This window comes from Delphinapterus leucas, chromosome 17 (assembly GCF_059928025.1).
Source record: "Delphinapterus leucas isolate spDelLeu-1000000601 "Yukka" chromosome 17, BTC_Dleu_Yukka2, whole genome shotgun sequence".
NCBI classification, from domain to species: Eukaryota; Metazoa; Chordata; class Mammalia; order Artiodactyla; family Monodontidae; genus Delphinapterus; species Delphinapterus leucas.
In genome coordinates, this window is record NC_143145.1 from 6,530,407 (window position 1) to 6,546,269 (window position 15,863).

Below are 15,863 nucleotides of genomic sequence, written 5' to 3' on the forward strand. Positions count from 1 at the left end.
TTCACTCTATAAATAAAAATAATAGTTACAGATTTGGTTTAAGATACTACATATTCTGAAACTGGCCAGAGTGACCGAATTTTCTAAATAGTATCACAAATATATCACTCTATATAGCATTTCCACATAATTTCATTTGAGGTCCTAGTTAGCTTTTATATAATATGTACTAATGCCATGGATGATCTAAAAGTACATTATATAACTTGACTAAAAAAGTAGCCACTGTTTATAATAAGTATTACCTTTGCCTTGTCTCTCATGGAGCCTTTTCCAAGGATGGACATTTTTGTCAAGGTTTCTTCTTGCAAGCGCTTCAGAGAATTGCCACGTGGCCCCAAAAGTTTTCCCACAAAGTTGAACTAGGAGAAACAAAAGAACAAATTTGTAACATTCATATCTGAGGAAAATAATTTATTTCTCGAATTTTAGGAAACACTGCAGTCAGTATGCTAAACATCATTGACTAACGACAAGTATTTAAGTTACTGCTACATGCATCACCCTATAATGTTTCCCACAAACCACATAAAACAGGGCTAAAACAAACAAACAAAAAAAGGATGTATTTCTTTCTACCAAATCACTTCAGTGATGGCTGTATTTTACAAATTGTATCAACAAATGAAGTTAATTCCCAGAATTCCTTAGTTGCCATCCTGACAATTTCAGCACGCATTCAATATCAACCACGAACAGTGCTGGAATTAGACTGTTGGTGAGGAAAAACGACACCAAGTGTCCTGTAATGTGCACTAAACTGGTCACCATGGAGTGTCTGGGTTCCTCTACCTGGTCAGCACTTAAGCCTCGGTTAATCAACCACTGAGTGCACTGGCCTAGATGAGTGCTACGCCTTCAGTGGCTGACCAAAGCTTTATGACAAAATCCACCTATCTATTTAGCCTAGATGCGGAGGGCTCTTTATTCAGCATGCAGAGTAGCAGTGAATTAATTAAGGGTACTACGGACTCTGAGGATAGACTGCCATGGTTGTAAAACCTGGCTTTTCCATTTTCCTGCTGAGTGACCCTGGGCTCGGGGTCACTAGGCCTTGGTTTCCTCATCTGTAAAGTGGGAATGATGAACGGCAATAGGACCTCCCCTTGCAGGGTATTTTGAGGATTAAATGGGTCAACATAAACAAATCACTTAAACAATGCTTAGCACATTAAAAGAGAATAAATACATACAACTGAATGAAATAATTATTGATAGGAATTTCACACAACTTCTAAAAGCCTTACAATAATTATGAATTCTTCTTGCTTCCAAATAGAAAGTCAGCCCTATTTACCACCAGGATTCTTGATCACAAACTCACGTAGTTGCTGCTGTGATATCAGCCACCTTCCATGAGCCATGCCACTGCTGTGCCATTGCTGTTTTTAAGACAAAATCGTTCCTCGTGTCTCTAACTATGGTAATTAAAGTAATTTTCCTGAAATATGTACTTTTAAAAAGTCAAAATGGTATTTTTTCCTTGCCCACTTTCCATTTTATTGGTCTTCAACAAAAACTAAATTGTCTATTTTTAACCTTTACATGTCATCTTTTTTTTGCTTTTTAAAATTTAATTTTAAGTAAATTACTTTTAAAAATATAGAAGTGAGGTCTACAGAGTTTAAAATATCAAATACTACTACAAGGTGCGGGGAGGGGGGGGGAATCAATGTCTCAACCCACCCTCCCTCATTCTTGTTCCCTGTTTTCTCTGCTTTATCTTTCTGGAAATCCTACTATCGGATATTGAGCCTCCTGAGTTGGATCTCTAAGTTTCTCTGATTTTTCCTCCCTCTGTCTTACTTTCTGGGAGATTTAATTACGTTTCCTACATATCTACTGATTCTCTCATTTCTGCTACCACATGTTTCACTACTAACAGCATTTTCTTATATCTGTCCCTTCCTTATGGCACTTTGGAGACATTTCATGGAAGTAATACAAATTCTTATCCTCCTGAGGCGTCAAAGGCGGTAGCTGTCCCCTCCCCGACGCCGTGGAGCTCACAGAGCCTGCTTCTTTCCACAGATTCCCCTTACCCTCCACGTTCTCAGAATCTGTTTCTTGCTACACTATGGCCTTTCCTCACATGACTGGTAATCCTCTATTTGTTTCTAAAAATTTTAAATTGAGGCTCAAACAGGCTACCTGGATGTTCTGCTTTCATACATGCAATCTGACAACTGGACATAACAATTCACTGCAACACAGCAGCCCACTTTTTTCACCCAAAGCTACTCAAATATCAGTATCTGTATTTCTTTTTCCTTGTGCTAGGCATTTCCCTGAATAGGAATTCCCCAACTTCCTAGGAGGAGGTACATAACCCTGGCTGCCAGAATACGAAGAATCCCATTATGAAGCACACACACCTCTATTTAAAGGAAATAATTCCCACATTTTCAGTGTGGCATCTCACTGCAGCCCTCAGCTGTATCCATCTGGGTCTTCGAACCTAAAGTTTCTCTTATTCAAACTCTTCAGGAAATCTCTCGTCTGCTGCTAGGTTAAGAAGGGCAGACGCCTGGTTTTCTCAGCTGGGGAGAGGATCCAGGGATCTAACTACTTCCATGCACACTTTCCACCAAGTTCCCTCTTGTCAGTTCCACCCCATAAATTCACATGCAGCTAACTGGTATCTACAATTCCTGAGTCTTCTCGAGGTTTTCCCACACTAATAGGCATGTTTCTGGTTGGCTTTCTCTTGCCCTGCAAGCTCAGGATTCTGCTTTCTCTGGTCCTCACCAAAGAAAGTCATTACCATTTATCCATGTATTTTGCAGCCACCAAAATTTTTTTTTCTTTTTTTTAAACACCTTTATTGCAGTATAATTGCTTTACAATGGTGTGTTAGTTTCTGCTGCATGACAAAGTGAATCAGTTATACATATACATATATCCCCATATCCCCTCCCTCTTGCGTCTCCCTCCCACCCTCCCTATCCCACCCCTCTAGGTGGTCACAAAGCACCGAGCTGATCTCCCTGGGCTATGCAGCTGCTTCCCACTAGCTATCTGTTTTACATTTGGTAGTGTATATATGTCCATGTCACTCTCTCACTTCGTCCCAGCTTACCCTTCCCCCTCCCTGTGTCCTCAAGTCCATTCTCTACCTCTGCATCTTTATTCCTGTCCTGCCCCTAGGTTCTTCAGAACCTTTTCTGTTTGTTTTTTAGATTCCATATATACGTGTTAGCATACAGTATTTGTTTTTCTCTTTCTGACTTACATCACTCTGTATGACAGACTCTAGGTCCATCCACCTCACTACAAATAGCTCAATTTCATTTCTTTTTATGGCTGAGTAATATTCCATTGTATGTATGTGCCACATCTTCTTTATCCATCCATCTGTCAATGGACACTGAGGTTGCTTTCATGTCCTGGCTATTGTAAATACAGTGCAGCACCGAATTTTACTAACATCGTTTGTCCATTGTTGTCTCACACTCCCATTCTTATCTTCATAGATCAGTGCCTTTTTAATTCATTTATATTCATTTTAGCAGGTTTCAAGGATAGCATAAAAATTAATTTGTATTCAAACAACCATATTTATATCCCGTCTGTAACAGTTAAATATCTCCCAACTAATAAAAATTAAGAGACCTTAGAAAACATCCAGTCCAAACATCTAATTTCATACTGAGGAAACTGAAGTCCACAGAATGATATGATTTACTCAAAGTCACTTGATAAAACATAAAACCACGAGATTCCATATAAGAAGGAAGAGCATTTTATCTGCAGTTTTCTTTCTCCATTTAACTTCTATTAGTCTTTTGCTCACAAAAAGTATACAAACGCACATTTTGACCATCGGAAGCACTTCTGTTCTCTTCTTTGTCACCACACACTGCGCATTAGCTGCATCACCCTGGTCAAGTTACCCCCGTGAATTGCAGACGCCTCATCCACAACACAGGGGTCAACCGCTTACTGCGGGCGCCTGATGTATGAATTAATACGAAAATGCACAAAAATCACCTAGCAGAGCAGCCGACAGGCTGTGCACTCTCTGTGCTGACAAATCAGTAAGTAATGAGTGGATGAATTTATCTATCGTGAACATACATAAATTGGGGTGAACAATGCCCACCTTGTACGTGTACAAGGCTGCCGAGAAGCCACCACCTGGAACAACACGGCCGCACCCAGGCCACCCAGGTGGGTCGAGGGGCTGAGCTCTGTCTGGGAGTCGGGGTGTGAGGTAGAACCAGGCATGTGGATGCTGAACGTCTGCACAGCTGAGCCACACAACGGCGATGGGCTTGGTTGCCTGACGGGGGTCTCCACCCAGGCTGCGTCGCCTCCCCGGCAGGCGTTTGGAGATGGCCAGAGTACCTGGTGACAATGACTGTGGGCCACCACTGCATTAGTGGTCAAAGGCCTAGCAGTCACACATCAGCGTGGATGGGGCCGCCCTTCACAGCGAGGAAGGGGCCTGTGTAAAACGTCAGTCGTGCCTGTTCAGAAGCCCTGCTGGCTGAAAGGAGGAGCTACAGACCTGTTGCTTACTCTGCTTCTTCGGCTCGGAGCCCTTGCTCACCTCCCCAGCCTCACCACTCTCCTGCTTTTGACTTTAGCCATTCTGGACTCATTGCAGCTTCTCAAAATTACCGTGTTCCAAGAACTACCCATTTCAGCTCAGATGTAGAGCTTGTAAAGAACGTCAGTTTCACCCTTAAAACAGGAAGAAAACGGAACAGAATACAAACTAATGCTGAAGTGCCAAGGCAAACACTAACCACACAGCTGGAGAGAGTACAGGCACCTGCGGGGAGAGATAAGACTCAAGCACCTGTTTCTTTGGACGGGGGACGAGCATGAGAGCAGAGAAGACCAAAAGCCCAGAATTAAGAAACTTGATACCTTCTCAAAGGTTTTTCCTGCAGGAACTCATCACCACCACCACCCCCAACCCCCAAGTGCTCACAGGCAAGATCAGGGAAGGATCCTGAGACCACTTGCCCTGGCTAGTGGGGGAGAGGAAAACAGCCTCTACTGAAATCTGCTCAGAGCCACATCCCCTATCTCTCCTCCTGATCTGCAGGAGGAAGGGCAACAAAACCCACTTTGCTTTGTTTCTTAAAATATTGACAAAATCAACAACACAGGTACTGACATCAGTGTCCAGCCCTCAGGAAGTGTTATTCTCGCTACAACACTGGTGAAATGCAGACATGTTCTAGGTGCTGGGTGAAGAACCGAAACAAGCAATGGCCGCGTCCGTACTGAGCCCCATCTGCTCACAGAAGAGCCGGATGACAAACAAGAAAAACAGAAGCGCAGACACAGCGTCTGTTAATTACTGCTAAGCGTCTATGGAGGTGGGCAGAAGCCAACTACTGAGAGCGTGGGTAGTCATGGAGGGCTGGGCAACGTCAGACCAGGCTGGCCTGTGATGGTCAGCTCAGCTGCATCCTATGCAAGGATCTGGAAACAGAGACTTTCCTGCACTGTGAGTAGCAAGTGCAAAAGCCCTCAGGCACTACGGACCTTCTCTGAAATAAGACGGCCAGCCTGATGGAGCAGAGCAGCCAGGGCGGGGAAGTAAGGGGCAGAGTCATCCATCCAGGCTAAGAGCTTGGACTTAATCTGGGGTCTAAGGGGTTTTCAGTTTTTCTTTGTAAAGGACAAACGCAACACAGCCAGCCCTTCCCGGGCTCAGCAGAGTCTGGCAGGCCTGGGCGGCTCCTCCAGGCACCTCGACCCTCTTAGTCCCCCACACTCCCTCTCCTCCTGCCTTCTTTTCTCCCACTTACCAAACTGCGGTTTAAAACATTTCCTTTCAGGTTGTACTCCTTGGAAGAGGAAATGTGTTTTACTCAACTGTGGAATCTTCACATCTTAACCCCGGTCGTCAGTCTTAATACACACAGTAATACTCAGAAAAAGAAAACTTGTACTGGATCAACAAAAGCAAAAGAACAGGTTACTAAATTCTGGGTCCAGGAACCTAGTCTTCTGCCTATCGTTGCTTTATTTTAAAAAGGCCACGGCTGTATCAGCAGTAACATAAAGTGAAAACACTCTTTGGCACAAAAGGAAAGGAATTTCAAAACATAAAGTCCTCTCAATGGTAGAGTCCCTCCTGTTCACTATGGCAAAAATGCTCAAAAGCGCTACGGTATCTTTCCTGACTATAACATGAACTACTTAACACTCCTTGTACATTAGTTATTTTTCTTAAATGTACTTCACTATTTCATCAACAGAACAGTCTGGGATAAATCTCATATGCGCTAAAAGCAGCTTCTTTTGGTCCATTACAGTCCCTTCTCCCCCTCAGCGTCCTCCCACCTGACCCTAAAACCCCGGTCCAGCCGACATACACACAGCCGCACCTGCCTTGGTAATTAGAAAATGAGGGACTAGGTTATGCTTTAATGACATCTTGGGCATCTACTGTTGCATAACAAACTAACCCAAAATGTAATGGCCTTGAACAACCACCGTTTTATTTATTTGCTCACAGTTCAGCAATCTGAGCCCTGGGGGGAGTTCTATGTGGCAACAGCCAGACCAACTGCAGCTGGAGGACCCACTTCCAAGACGGCTTATTCCCATGTCTCTTAAGTTGGTTGGTGGCTGTCAGATGGGGACCTCAGTTCTTATTGGTTTGATTCTCCTCCTCCTGGGTATCCCAAGCTTCCACCTCCCATGGTGGCCTCAGGGTGATAGGACCTTTGCATGGTATATGTCTTCCAAGGTCAGAAAAGCAGAAGCTGTCAGGCTTCCTTAAAGCTCCAGCCTGGAAGTTCACATCTTGTCAGTTAAAGGGAGCTGCAGGGTCAGGACAGACTCAAGGGAAGGGCACGCACGATACAGGTCATGAACGCAGGGAGTGGCCACTGGGGGGCACACTGCCCCCAGACAAAAAAACGATGAAGCAGTCATTTATCAAAAAGTTTTAAGAGCCTCAAACATCACGGTCTTTTCTAGGCCTAGCAATCACCTGCCTGCCTTCCCTCCCTTAAGAGGGCATGGAGGTGGCACTCTCTGAGGGCAGGGACCCTGACTCACCCCCCGTGTGCCTCAGCCACAGAGAGAGCCGCACTAGCTCCCAACAGGAAGCAGCATTTCATGCGCTGCGAGTGACCGATGAGTACCAACCAAAATCAATGTCCAAAATGTACCAATCGCTACCCAAGATTTAATTAAAACGAACCCTAAGGTATACCACACAGGCACAGATGGAGGGAGGCGTATTTTGGGTACATGGTCCTAACTAACATCTTGTAATTGAGCGTCGTATAAAATCTAGGTGTTTATTAAAAATGATTAAAAAGGCATCTGACAAAGACTAAAATAAGGAGGTACCGTAATACATAAACAATGTAATTCATTTCTGTAGAGGGAGGTCTGAAGTAGGATGTGAGAAATGAGAGGATATAAAGAAATAAAAAAACCTTTGTTTGCATACAGTATATGTCTCAAGTTTAATGAAGAGCTAATAAATTGTGAGAAAGGAAGGAGGTGAAAGGAAGCAGGTCCACCGGTGCAGTCCACGGCGACTAAGTGTTCCCCACAGACTATCACGTCCAATGTTCCAGATCTTAAGTTAGGCAGCCAAGAAAGATCCCTGGCCCCTGCACTACAGTTTATATGCACATAAAATGGATGTGAGTGTGTGTGCATATATATGTATGTATACATTTATTTTAAAATGCTACACCTGATCTACCATTGGGTAATAGTATTTCGATCCTTACTTAGGTCAAGAGATTCATCATTAACGATACTGGATGTAAAAAAACAGTCCCAATTTGAAAAGACTGTTCTTCTTACGCCCATCTGGACGGGAGCTGCTCTCCCCCTGTCCCGGTGCCGAGCCTGCGGACGGAGCGGCTCTGCCGTTTTCCTGCTCATTTCGACTGCATCTACAGTGGCCCTGAAGTCGCAGTCTCTCTTGCAACCATCTTTGTCCACTGAAAAAGGTAAGTGAACTAAAACTAGTAGATGCAATCCAAGAATCCATACGCAGGCACATACACAGCTATCTGCCCCAATTACTGAAAGCAGGTGAGCGATTAAAACTTGGGAGCTTCTGCCTCGGAGAATCCCCTCTTCTACTCCAGCATCCTGTCTCACTGTGCACACAACTGTCCTGGACTCACATGTGCCAGGTAATAGTACTAGTGTTAACCTGTGTAATAAATATTAATAAAGCTTAATCTCTTGAACAGGAGCATGGGCTCTGGAGCCAGATTTCTGGGGTTCAAATGCCTGTTACTGTGTAATAACATTTAGCAAGTTACTTAACGTCTCCGTTTTTTAGTTTTTCATAAGTGAACAGGAGATAATCATTCCTTCCTCCTAAAACTGTAAAGATTAACACGTGAAAAGTTAGTACACGTAAGGCCCTTAGAACAGTGCCTGAGACGCAGAAACCATACGCTACATACAAACATTAAAATAGAAGTTCTAGCATGTTCTTCTAGCACCCAAATGTAAGGTTGGACATAACATCCCTCTTTGGAAAACGTCACCCCATATTCTCTTTCTAGACCTTATTGGAGAGAAAGAATTAAACTGTCAGGAAACACATTTGGTTCATCACCTCCACATTCACCTAATTCCTGCCCAACGGCAAGAATGAAAAGAAAATAAACGAGGTTTGTTTTACCTATCTTCTTCTCTTGAAAGGAAAAGACCAGATCACTACTTTCACTAGCTTTACGAGCCATTTTAGGTTCCAATAATTTAACCACTAACACAATGATTAATTAAATAAATCCACCTCTTAGTTGGTATTCAGAATACTGATCTCATTTGAATTAAGCCAATGTCATAAATGCAAAACTCCAAACAGTAGTAAACCTAACAACAGACTTGGGACCATGGCATTCATATGAAATGGAGCAGCCTCTTTGGTAACAGAACGTTTCTTAGGATCGTTAGTAATTGAGTCAAGCTTTGGATTACTGACAATAATTTTCATGATTCTGATAATCACCTCTAACGATAACAATCACTTTTACATGAGAACGTGAATTTCTAGGGAATAAAAGTCATTCCAACTTGTGTTTAAATCAATCATTCCTAAATGTTGAGGACTCAAAAAAAAAAAAAAGGTAAGATCTTTTATAATGCAGAATATTTCCTACTATATATTCTACTTGTTTATTTGTATCTGTCACAAATCTTTCAGGGCTCCCTAGGCCATATAAAAATCTAATGCGCAAGTACAGCACTTGAAGGCTTTCCACGCTAGTCATCACCATTCCAACGAATGCTACAAACTACCATTCCCCATAATTAAATCATTCTGGCCCAAGAGTTACTCTGTCTTTCCCCCTGATCTCTGCTTGTTAACATCCTGAATTTATACTTAAGGACTACATTTAATTCCACCTGTAGTTCTTTCTCCAGAAATAACTCCTCCTCACTCTTTTAAAATCTTGGCAGTGTCCATCTATTTCTCTTATGTTAGTTCAGTCTTTACCCTATATTATTTAGTAAAATTTACTGTGGTTCTCCTGTTAGACTATAAATCCCTGGAGAGTAATTAGGACCCATATTTTATTCATCATCCTTCCTGCAAAATGATTTCTCAATACATACTTGTGAAACTAAAGTTTATTTTGCCCCAAACCAAATGGCATTAGTCAACATAGTTTTTATTGATTTTCTTTGCTGCCGAAATTACTGCAACATATTAGAGCTATATAAATACTATTATTTAAATTTATTAATTTGCCAACCAGAAATCACTAAGCATTATTGGTAGTGGTTGAGATTATTTGGTATTGCTCCACTGACTGTAATTTTAACACAGTTATCTACTTTAAAATGGTAAACAACCCTACTTATTTAGACATCAGCAACACTGAAAATCAATCAAGTAAAGTACACAAGTAACTTCTTCAGGAGATGACATGGGCAAAATCACACACACAGTGACACACCATCTGAAATCATCTACTTTATGTACTTTTTAATCTCTATATGCTCAAAGCTGGATTATATTCTTTGGGCGGGGGTGGGGGACTGGGTGGACAGCAAAACAAATAAAACAAGCAATGTAGCCCATATATACTTAAGTTTGAAAATGTTAATCCAGAAAATCCCAGACTGCAATAGTCTGGCTTCAAGTGTGGAGAATGGGATGGAGGATTTGAAACTGGATAAGAGGCTATTACAAAAGACCAGGTGATGGATGATAGTGGTCTAAAGTAAGGAGTGGCAGTGGAATGCAGAGATAGAAATAGGTGTGAATTACTTTAAAAGTAGAAGTAATAAAATGTATATGTCATTGTACTTCAAGAATGGAGGGGGAGAGGTAAATGAAGGAGAAATTAGTAGACAAAAATGATATGCTAGTTTTAGGCATGGGCTCCTTAGATACAGGGGCTGTCTGTCATTCACTAAAATAGGAGCACAGGGAAAGGTCCAGGTTTGCCAAGAAGAGGTACGAAGTTCACTTATGGACACATCAAATATAAGAAGTCTGCAGGATATCCAAGTGGAGGTGGTCCAGTAGGTGTTTAGCCTGATGAGATGGAGGGGGGGAGGGAGGGGGGGGGAGGAGGGGAGGGAGAGGGGGGAGGGGGAGGGAGAGGGGGGAGGGGAGGGAGGGGGGGAGGGAGGGGGGGATGGAGAGGGGGGGAGAGAGAGAGAGAGAGAAAGAAAAGAAAGAAAGAAAGAAAGAAAGAGAGAGAGAAAGGAAGGGAGGGAGGGAGGGAAAGGAAGATGTGACACATCTGGTGTCAGAAAGCTAGTAAATGGCAGAGCTAGTAGGCATAACAAAGAGGGGCTGACTTCTAAACCTGACTGCTTTCCCCTCTGTAAGTGTCTCAGTATCAATGTATATACTAAGTGCCCTCTGTTTCATGTAATTGTGTGTCAATTACTTGTTTTGATAAAAGTTCACAGTTTGGGCCATTTAATGAATTTCTGCCATTTTACTCCACTGCAGGGGTGGGGGGTGGGGGGTGGAGGTGAGGTGGGTGGAATCCTAGAAGACAGGGGTTAAGCTTTGTTCAAATTTCCTGTGTCCAACAGTACAGCTGTGCAATTTTCAGGTGATCCAACTGGGAGGTCTCCATGGGGCCCAGAGCCAAAATAAGCCGTCCAATAACATTTAACACAATCTAAGCCAGTAATATATGGCTAAGCACTAAAGTTGTTTTACCTTTTGGCTCAGCAACACACTTAAGAGACCGATCCTCCATCACCTCTCAAAAATAAGCAGTGATGTAACAAAAGATTTACACAGAACAATATTCATCACGGACTTTAATTTCTAAATGTACTGCATTGTGACCAAAGTACATATAATGGTAGCATTTCTACTCTTTTAAATGTAATGAGATTTTGGGGGACCTATAGATAACCAAATTTTGTAATTGCTCATTTGACTCAATAAAATAGTAATAGTAATAACAATAACACCCCCTCCAAAAAACACATGAGTAAATTCTGTCACAAGCCCCTTAATATATGCATTGGCTGTTTCTGAAGTCCACTTAACAACTTTAAGTTCAAGGGCTGCTTTCTGGGTCAATAATCAAGCATTTTAAAAGAGAAGAAGGGAAAAGTTACAGCATAAGGTTTGAAATTCCTTCACAATGTTTTTTGAAAGCTATCGTATCCACAAATACCAACTTAACTTTCTAATTCTCGTGACATAGGGGCGTGTATCACAAGACCTCAAGGGTCCAGAGAAGACCTCTGAGAAAAGAACGAAAGTAGCCTCGAAGAGGCTCATCTCTACTTACAGCTGCACCTTCCTCCCGCTCCCACTGTAAGACACGGGTTGTCAAGGTGGGAGAGGGCTGGCCTGGAAGGGGACTTGCGCTCAGTGAAGCAACGGACTGCGGGCCAAGATATTTCCCTAAGGCTCCGTGTTCCAGAGTGGCCTTTCTGCTTCCCCAGAGGGTCCAAGGTGTCATGGATACCAGGAGGGACACCGACCATGACTTGTCATAAACACATGTGTCTTTAAGTGATGATTTTTATTATCAGGCTTCCTCGACACCACCAAGTTTCAAAATCCCCCCTAGACAGCATTGTGGATTTCGGTAATGGCACGTAAGGACTAACAAACAAGTGCACTATCATTTTATTTCTACAGGTAAAGTATCAACTGGACACCAAAAGTAAAAAGGATTTTCACATGAATCCTCTTGAAAAAACACTATTTGCCTCCAAAAATTAATTAGGAGTCACAGAAAAGGCAACTTTTAACATACCGATAGGACTGTCAAATATTTACCATTCTAGGAAAATTTTGATAGCCATGATGATTTCTATGGAATAGGCTTCCTTCCACCCAGTAGTAAATTCGTGGGTTTTTAATTGTCTGCAATTCACTACAGGGGAAAAATGCAAGCCAACTTTAAAAAGAAAGCTTCTCGAGCTTTAATTCAAACTCCAGAGGAAACATGTTTTATAAATACTTCGCTCTTCTCTCTCAAAGACTCTTAACCGAAGAACTTCTGTGAGACAGCAAATATATCAAATTTAAAATATGCACATAATAGGAAAATATTTAATGTAAGAACCCATATTGCCTAATATAAAGTTACTGAAAATAATGTAAGCATTAGAATGCTGAGAGATTAGACAACAATTACCAAATTATGAAAATTAATAAATCTAATTTAAACCTGTAGAATCTAACTCAGTACACTAAATCTTAAAAGCCATAATCATAGTACACAGGTATCTCCTAAGGTAACAATCTCGGGCACTTTTTTTCCCCCAAAATGGGAATCTTTTTTTTTTATACTAATTATAAAAGTGACACCAAGTTATTATTAAAACATTAAAGTACAGAAACATGTAAAGTAGAAAAGAGCACATGATCCTTACCCTCCAGAAAATAACTGCTAGTAAGATTCAAGTTAGTTTTTCTTAAAATAAATGTTCAACTAGGGTTTTATCTGTCCTACATGTTGCTTTTCCTTCTTTTATTTAACAGTATAATAAAGACAATCTTACCATAGCAGTAGAGCATGTATGCATAATGATATATACAGATATAATTCAATTTCCTATGACAACTGACTTTTTAAAATGGTGCATAAGCCTTCTTTTACCCTAGCATGACTTTACATGTGGCATTCCATTTCCTGAAATAGTTTCCAATAATTAAACACCTGGAGAAACCCACCTCATACTCCAAAGCAGCTCAAAGGTCACTTCCTGTTCTAACTTCACAGCCCCCCCTTGGCCAACCCTACCTTATATAAGTAAAGTGATGAGGGATCAGCCTCCATTCACTGCTCCCTTATCACTTTATTTATAAATCCTCAATAAAAACCTGCACATCTTATTGAAATTAACCTGCTTAGCCAAGTACAATGGCTGGTAGTTTCTCAAATGCCCTCTGCCCTGTATCCCCCTGTCATGGCCACCCCTCCATCTCACCCTGTCTTACTTCTGACCCCTACCCAGCCAGCTCCTTCAGAGCCTTAGGGAAGATTTCTCTGACACTGTCAGCATGATCCTCTGACTTTCTAGAGCACCCCAACATTGAACGTCTCACACTGTATCATACGAAATTAAGTTATTCATCTGTATTCCCCACAAAACGGACAGCTTCTTGTGACAAAAGGACATGTCTTAATCAGTTTTGTTTTCCAGGCACAATTCCTGGCTCAGAGAAGACCCTCAATAAATGTTAGTATATGAATGGATAGATGGGATCAATGATGAAGGAAACAGTGAATTAAAAAAAAAAAAATCAATGTAAAATCTAAACCACAAGGCATTTAAGGTCCTCACAGACAGGGTGCCTTGTTCCAATGTTGATTTGGCACTTAGATTAACTCTGTTACATCAAGTCACTGCCCAGAACCAAGGGTTAGGGTTTACCCACGGGGAAACTTTGGAGGACAATTTCTATAGCTTAAAGTCTTTTAAAAAAAAATCATGAAACAGTGTTTATTTGCGTTTCACACTTTGCAAGCTCGCACATATGCTCAAGAGAGCAAATATATTTTGGGTTTGAATACTTAAAGACTCATGTTCGGTGTTTTACCATTGAAAGAGTGCTGGAATGGTTCGTTGAGAGAAATTACTCAATTAATGGAAATCATTTTATTAGTTGGAGTTTCACAAACAGTGCTTCTCTCTTGCCCCAGAAGCTGAAAGTGTACAATAGCCTCAATTCCACACCAAGCTGCCTCTGCCCATTGCTATTCCAGAGGGGCAAGTACTGCCAGCTTCCTCCATCTCAGCCTATTAACGGACACCAGCATGAAAGCTTTTTCTTAGAACTGATGCAAGTCCTGTATTAGCCTTTCCACAAGGCTGGCTTGAAACTCAAATGCTCAATTTGCTAAGCAGAAATATGCTTTTCAGCATTCTGAAAGCAGATTTCTAAGCAGCCTACTTCAGACATTACGAGGACTTGACATGGACTCTGCTCTCAGTGAGACGCAGAAATTATAATTCGTCTTCCCCTACTCTCATCAAAGCTGACACTGAAAAACAACATTTGAGGTCTTATTTCACATACTTAACTCACACACAACAGAGTATTAACTTCAGATTAATTATCTACCAGACTATGAACTCTTTAAAGTTGGGGATGGTGTCTGTGCATCTTTCTACCTACTGCATGTTGAGCATATCAAGCCTGGTGAATCAATTTATAAAAGTTCCCATAATCCATGCTGTGTTTAGTAATTAGTGTGTCTACAAAATGCTCATAACAGTTTTCTGTTTACTAAAATGTATTATATATCTTCAGTTTTGTAAGTATGGCTGAGTAAGTTCCTAACAGGCTGACTGTCTCTAGGTAGACAACTATAAATTCTCAAACGCTGAACAAAATACAAAAAGCAAACATCTAAAGCCTCCGCAGAATGCTCAAAAACAAGGAGGTTCTACAAGGGAGTCAAGACTTGGAAGAAGGGAATGGCTGGGTGAATTCACTGACTGTAGAGCTTTTAGCTGCGTAGCAGAGTTCGAGGCAACCATAGTGCTGAAATGTGTGGGAGGAATACTAGAAATGAGAGTTAGACTTGAGGAGCCCCAAATTTTGTGTATAAAATCTGTCAGTCACGTATGCCAAAAATAAACGCCAAAGTCAAACTGAGAAGTAAACTGAGTTCTGCACTCCTATCCGACAGAGTCTGCATCTGAATCCAAAAATATCAACACCCTTCAAAGAAACATAACAGAATCCAATTTCCACAATATAACACAATGTCCAGTATACAATCCAGAATTACCCAACATATAAAAAATAGGAAAAATGTGACATTATCAAGATAAAAGAGTATCAATTCACATCAAATCTAGGATGACTAAGATTTTAGAATCAGAGACTTTAAAGCACCTATTTTAACTGTGCTCAATTACACAAGATAATATAACACCTGCAATAAATGGAAAATCCCGGCAAAGAAAAAAACATGTTTCCAAATACATATATTTATATATGAATCACATATAAATTCTGAAACAGATAAGTACAATACCTGATACAAAAATTTTATCTGATAGGCTTTACCAAAAAAATAAAGATAACATAGGAAAGAGTCAATGAGTTTAAGATACAGCAGCAGAAATGATCCAAACTGAAGAAGAGGGGGAAAAAACTAATAACAAAAGTGAACAGAGTCACAGGAATCTTTTCGAGAATATCAACAGGTTGAAAGTACCTGTAATTAGAGTCTCAAAGGGTGGGGAGTGAAAGGATCAGAAAAAGTATTTAAAGAAGCAATACCTGAAATATTATGATGAAATGGACAAATCCTTTGAAAAACACAAAACAATTTTCACAAAAGATAAAATAGAAAATCTGATTAGTGCCTTGTCAATTAAAGACATTGAAGAACTTATATCTGATTCATATATAAATATATGTATTTGAAAAGAGTTTTTCACCACCAAACTCCAGG

The 15,863-nt window shown here is 41.0% G+C and overlaps 1 protein-coding gene across 9 annotated transcripts in view; it reads right to left on the bottom strand.

Annotated features, from left to right (window-relative positions):
• The window catches only part of KHDRBS3 (KH RNA binding domain containing, signal transduction associated 3), a 186,438-nt gene that overhangs the window by 114,539 nt on the left and 56,036 nt on the right, over window positions 1–15,863 (bottom strand). For all 9 annotated transcript variants that reach the window (XR_016388274.1, XR_002642250.3, XR_016388275.1 and 6 more), the window contains exon 3: window positions 246–362. Coding sequence is in view for 6 of the 9 variants with exons in the window: in XM_089898682.1 (XP_089754808.1) it covers window positions 246–362 (117 nt within the window). In the remaining 3 variants the exon portion in view is untranslated. The remainder of the gene's footprint in view (window positions 1–245; window positions 363–15,863) is intronic.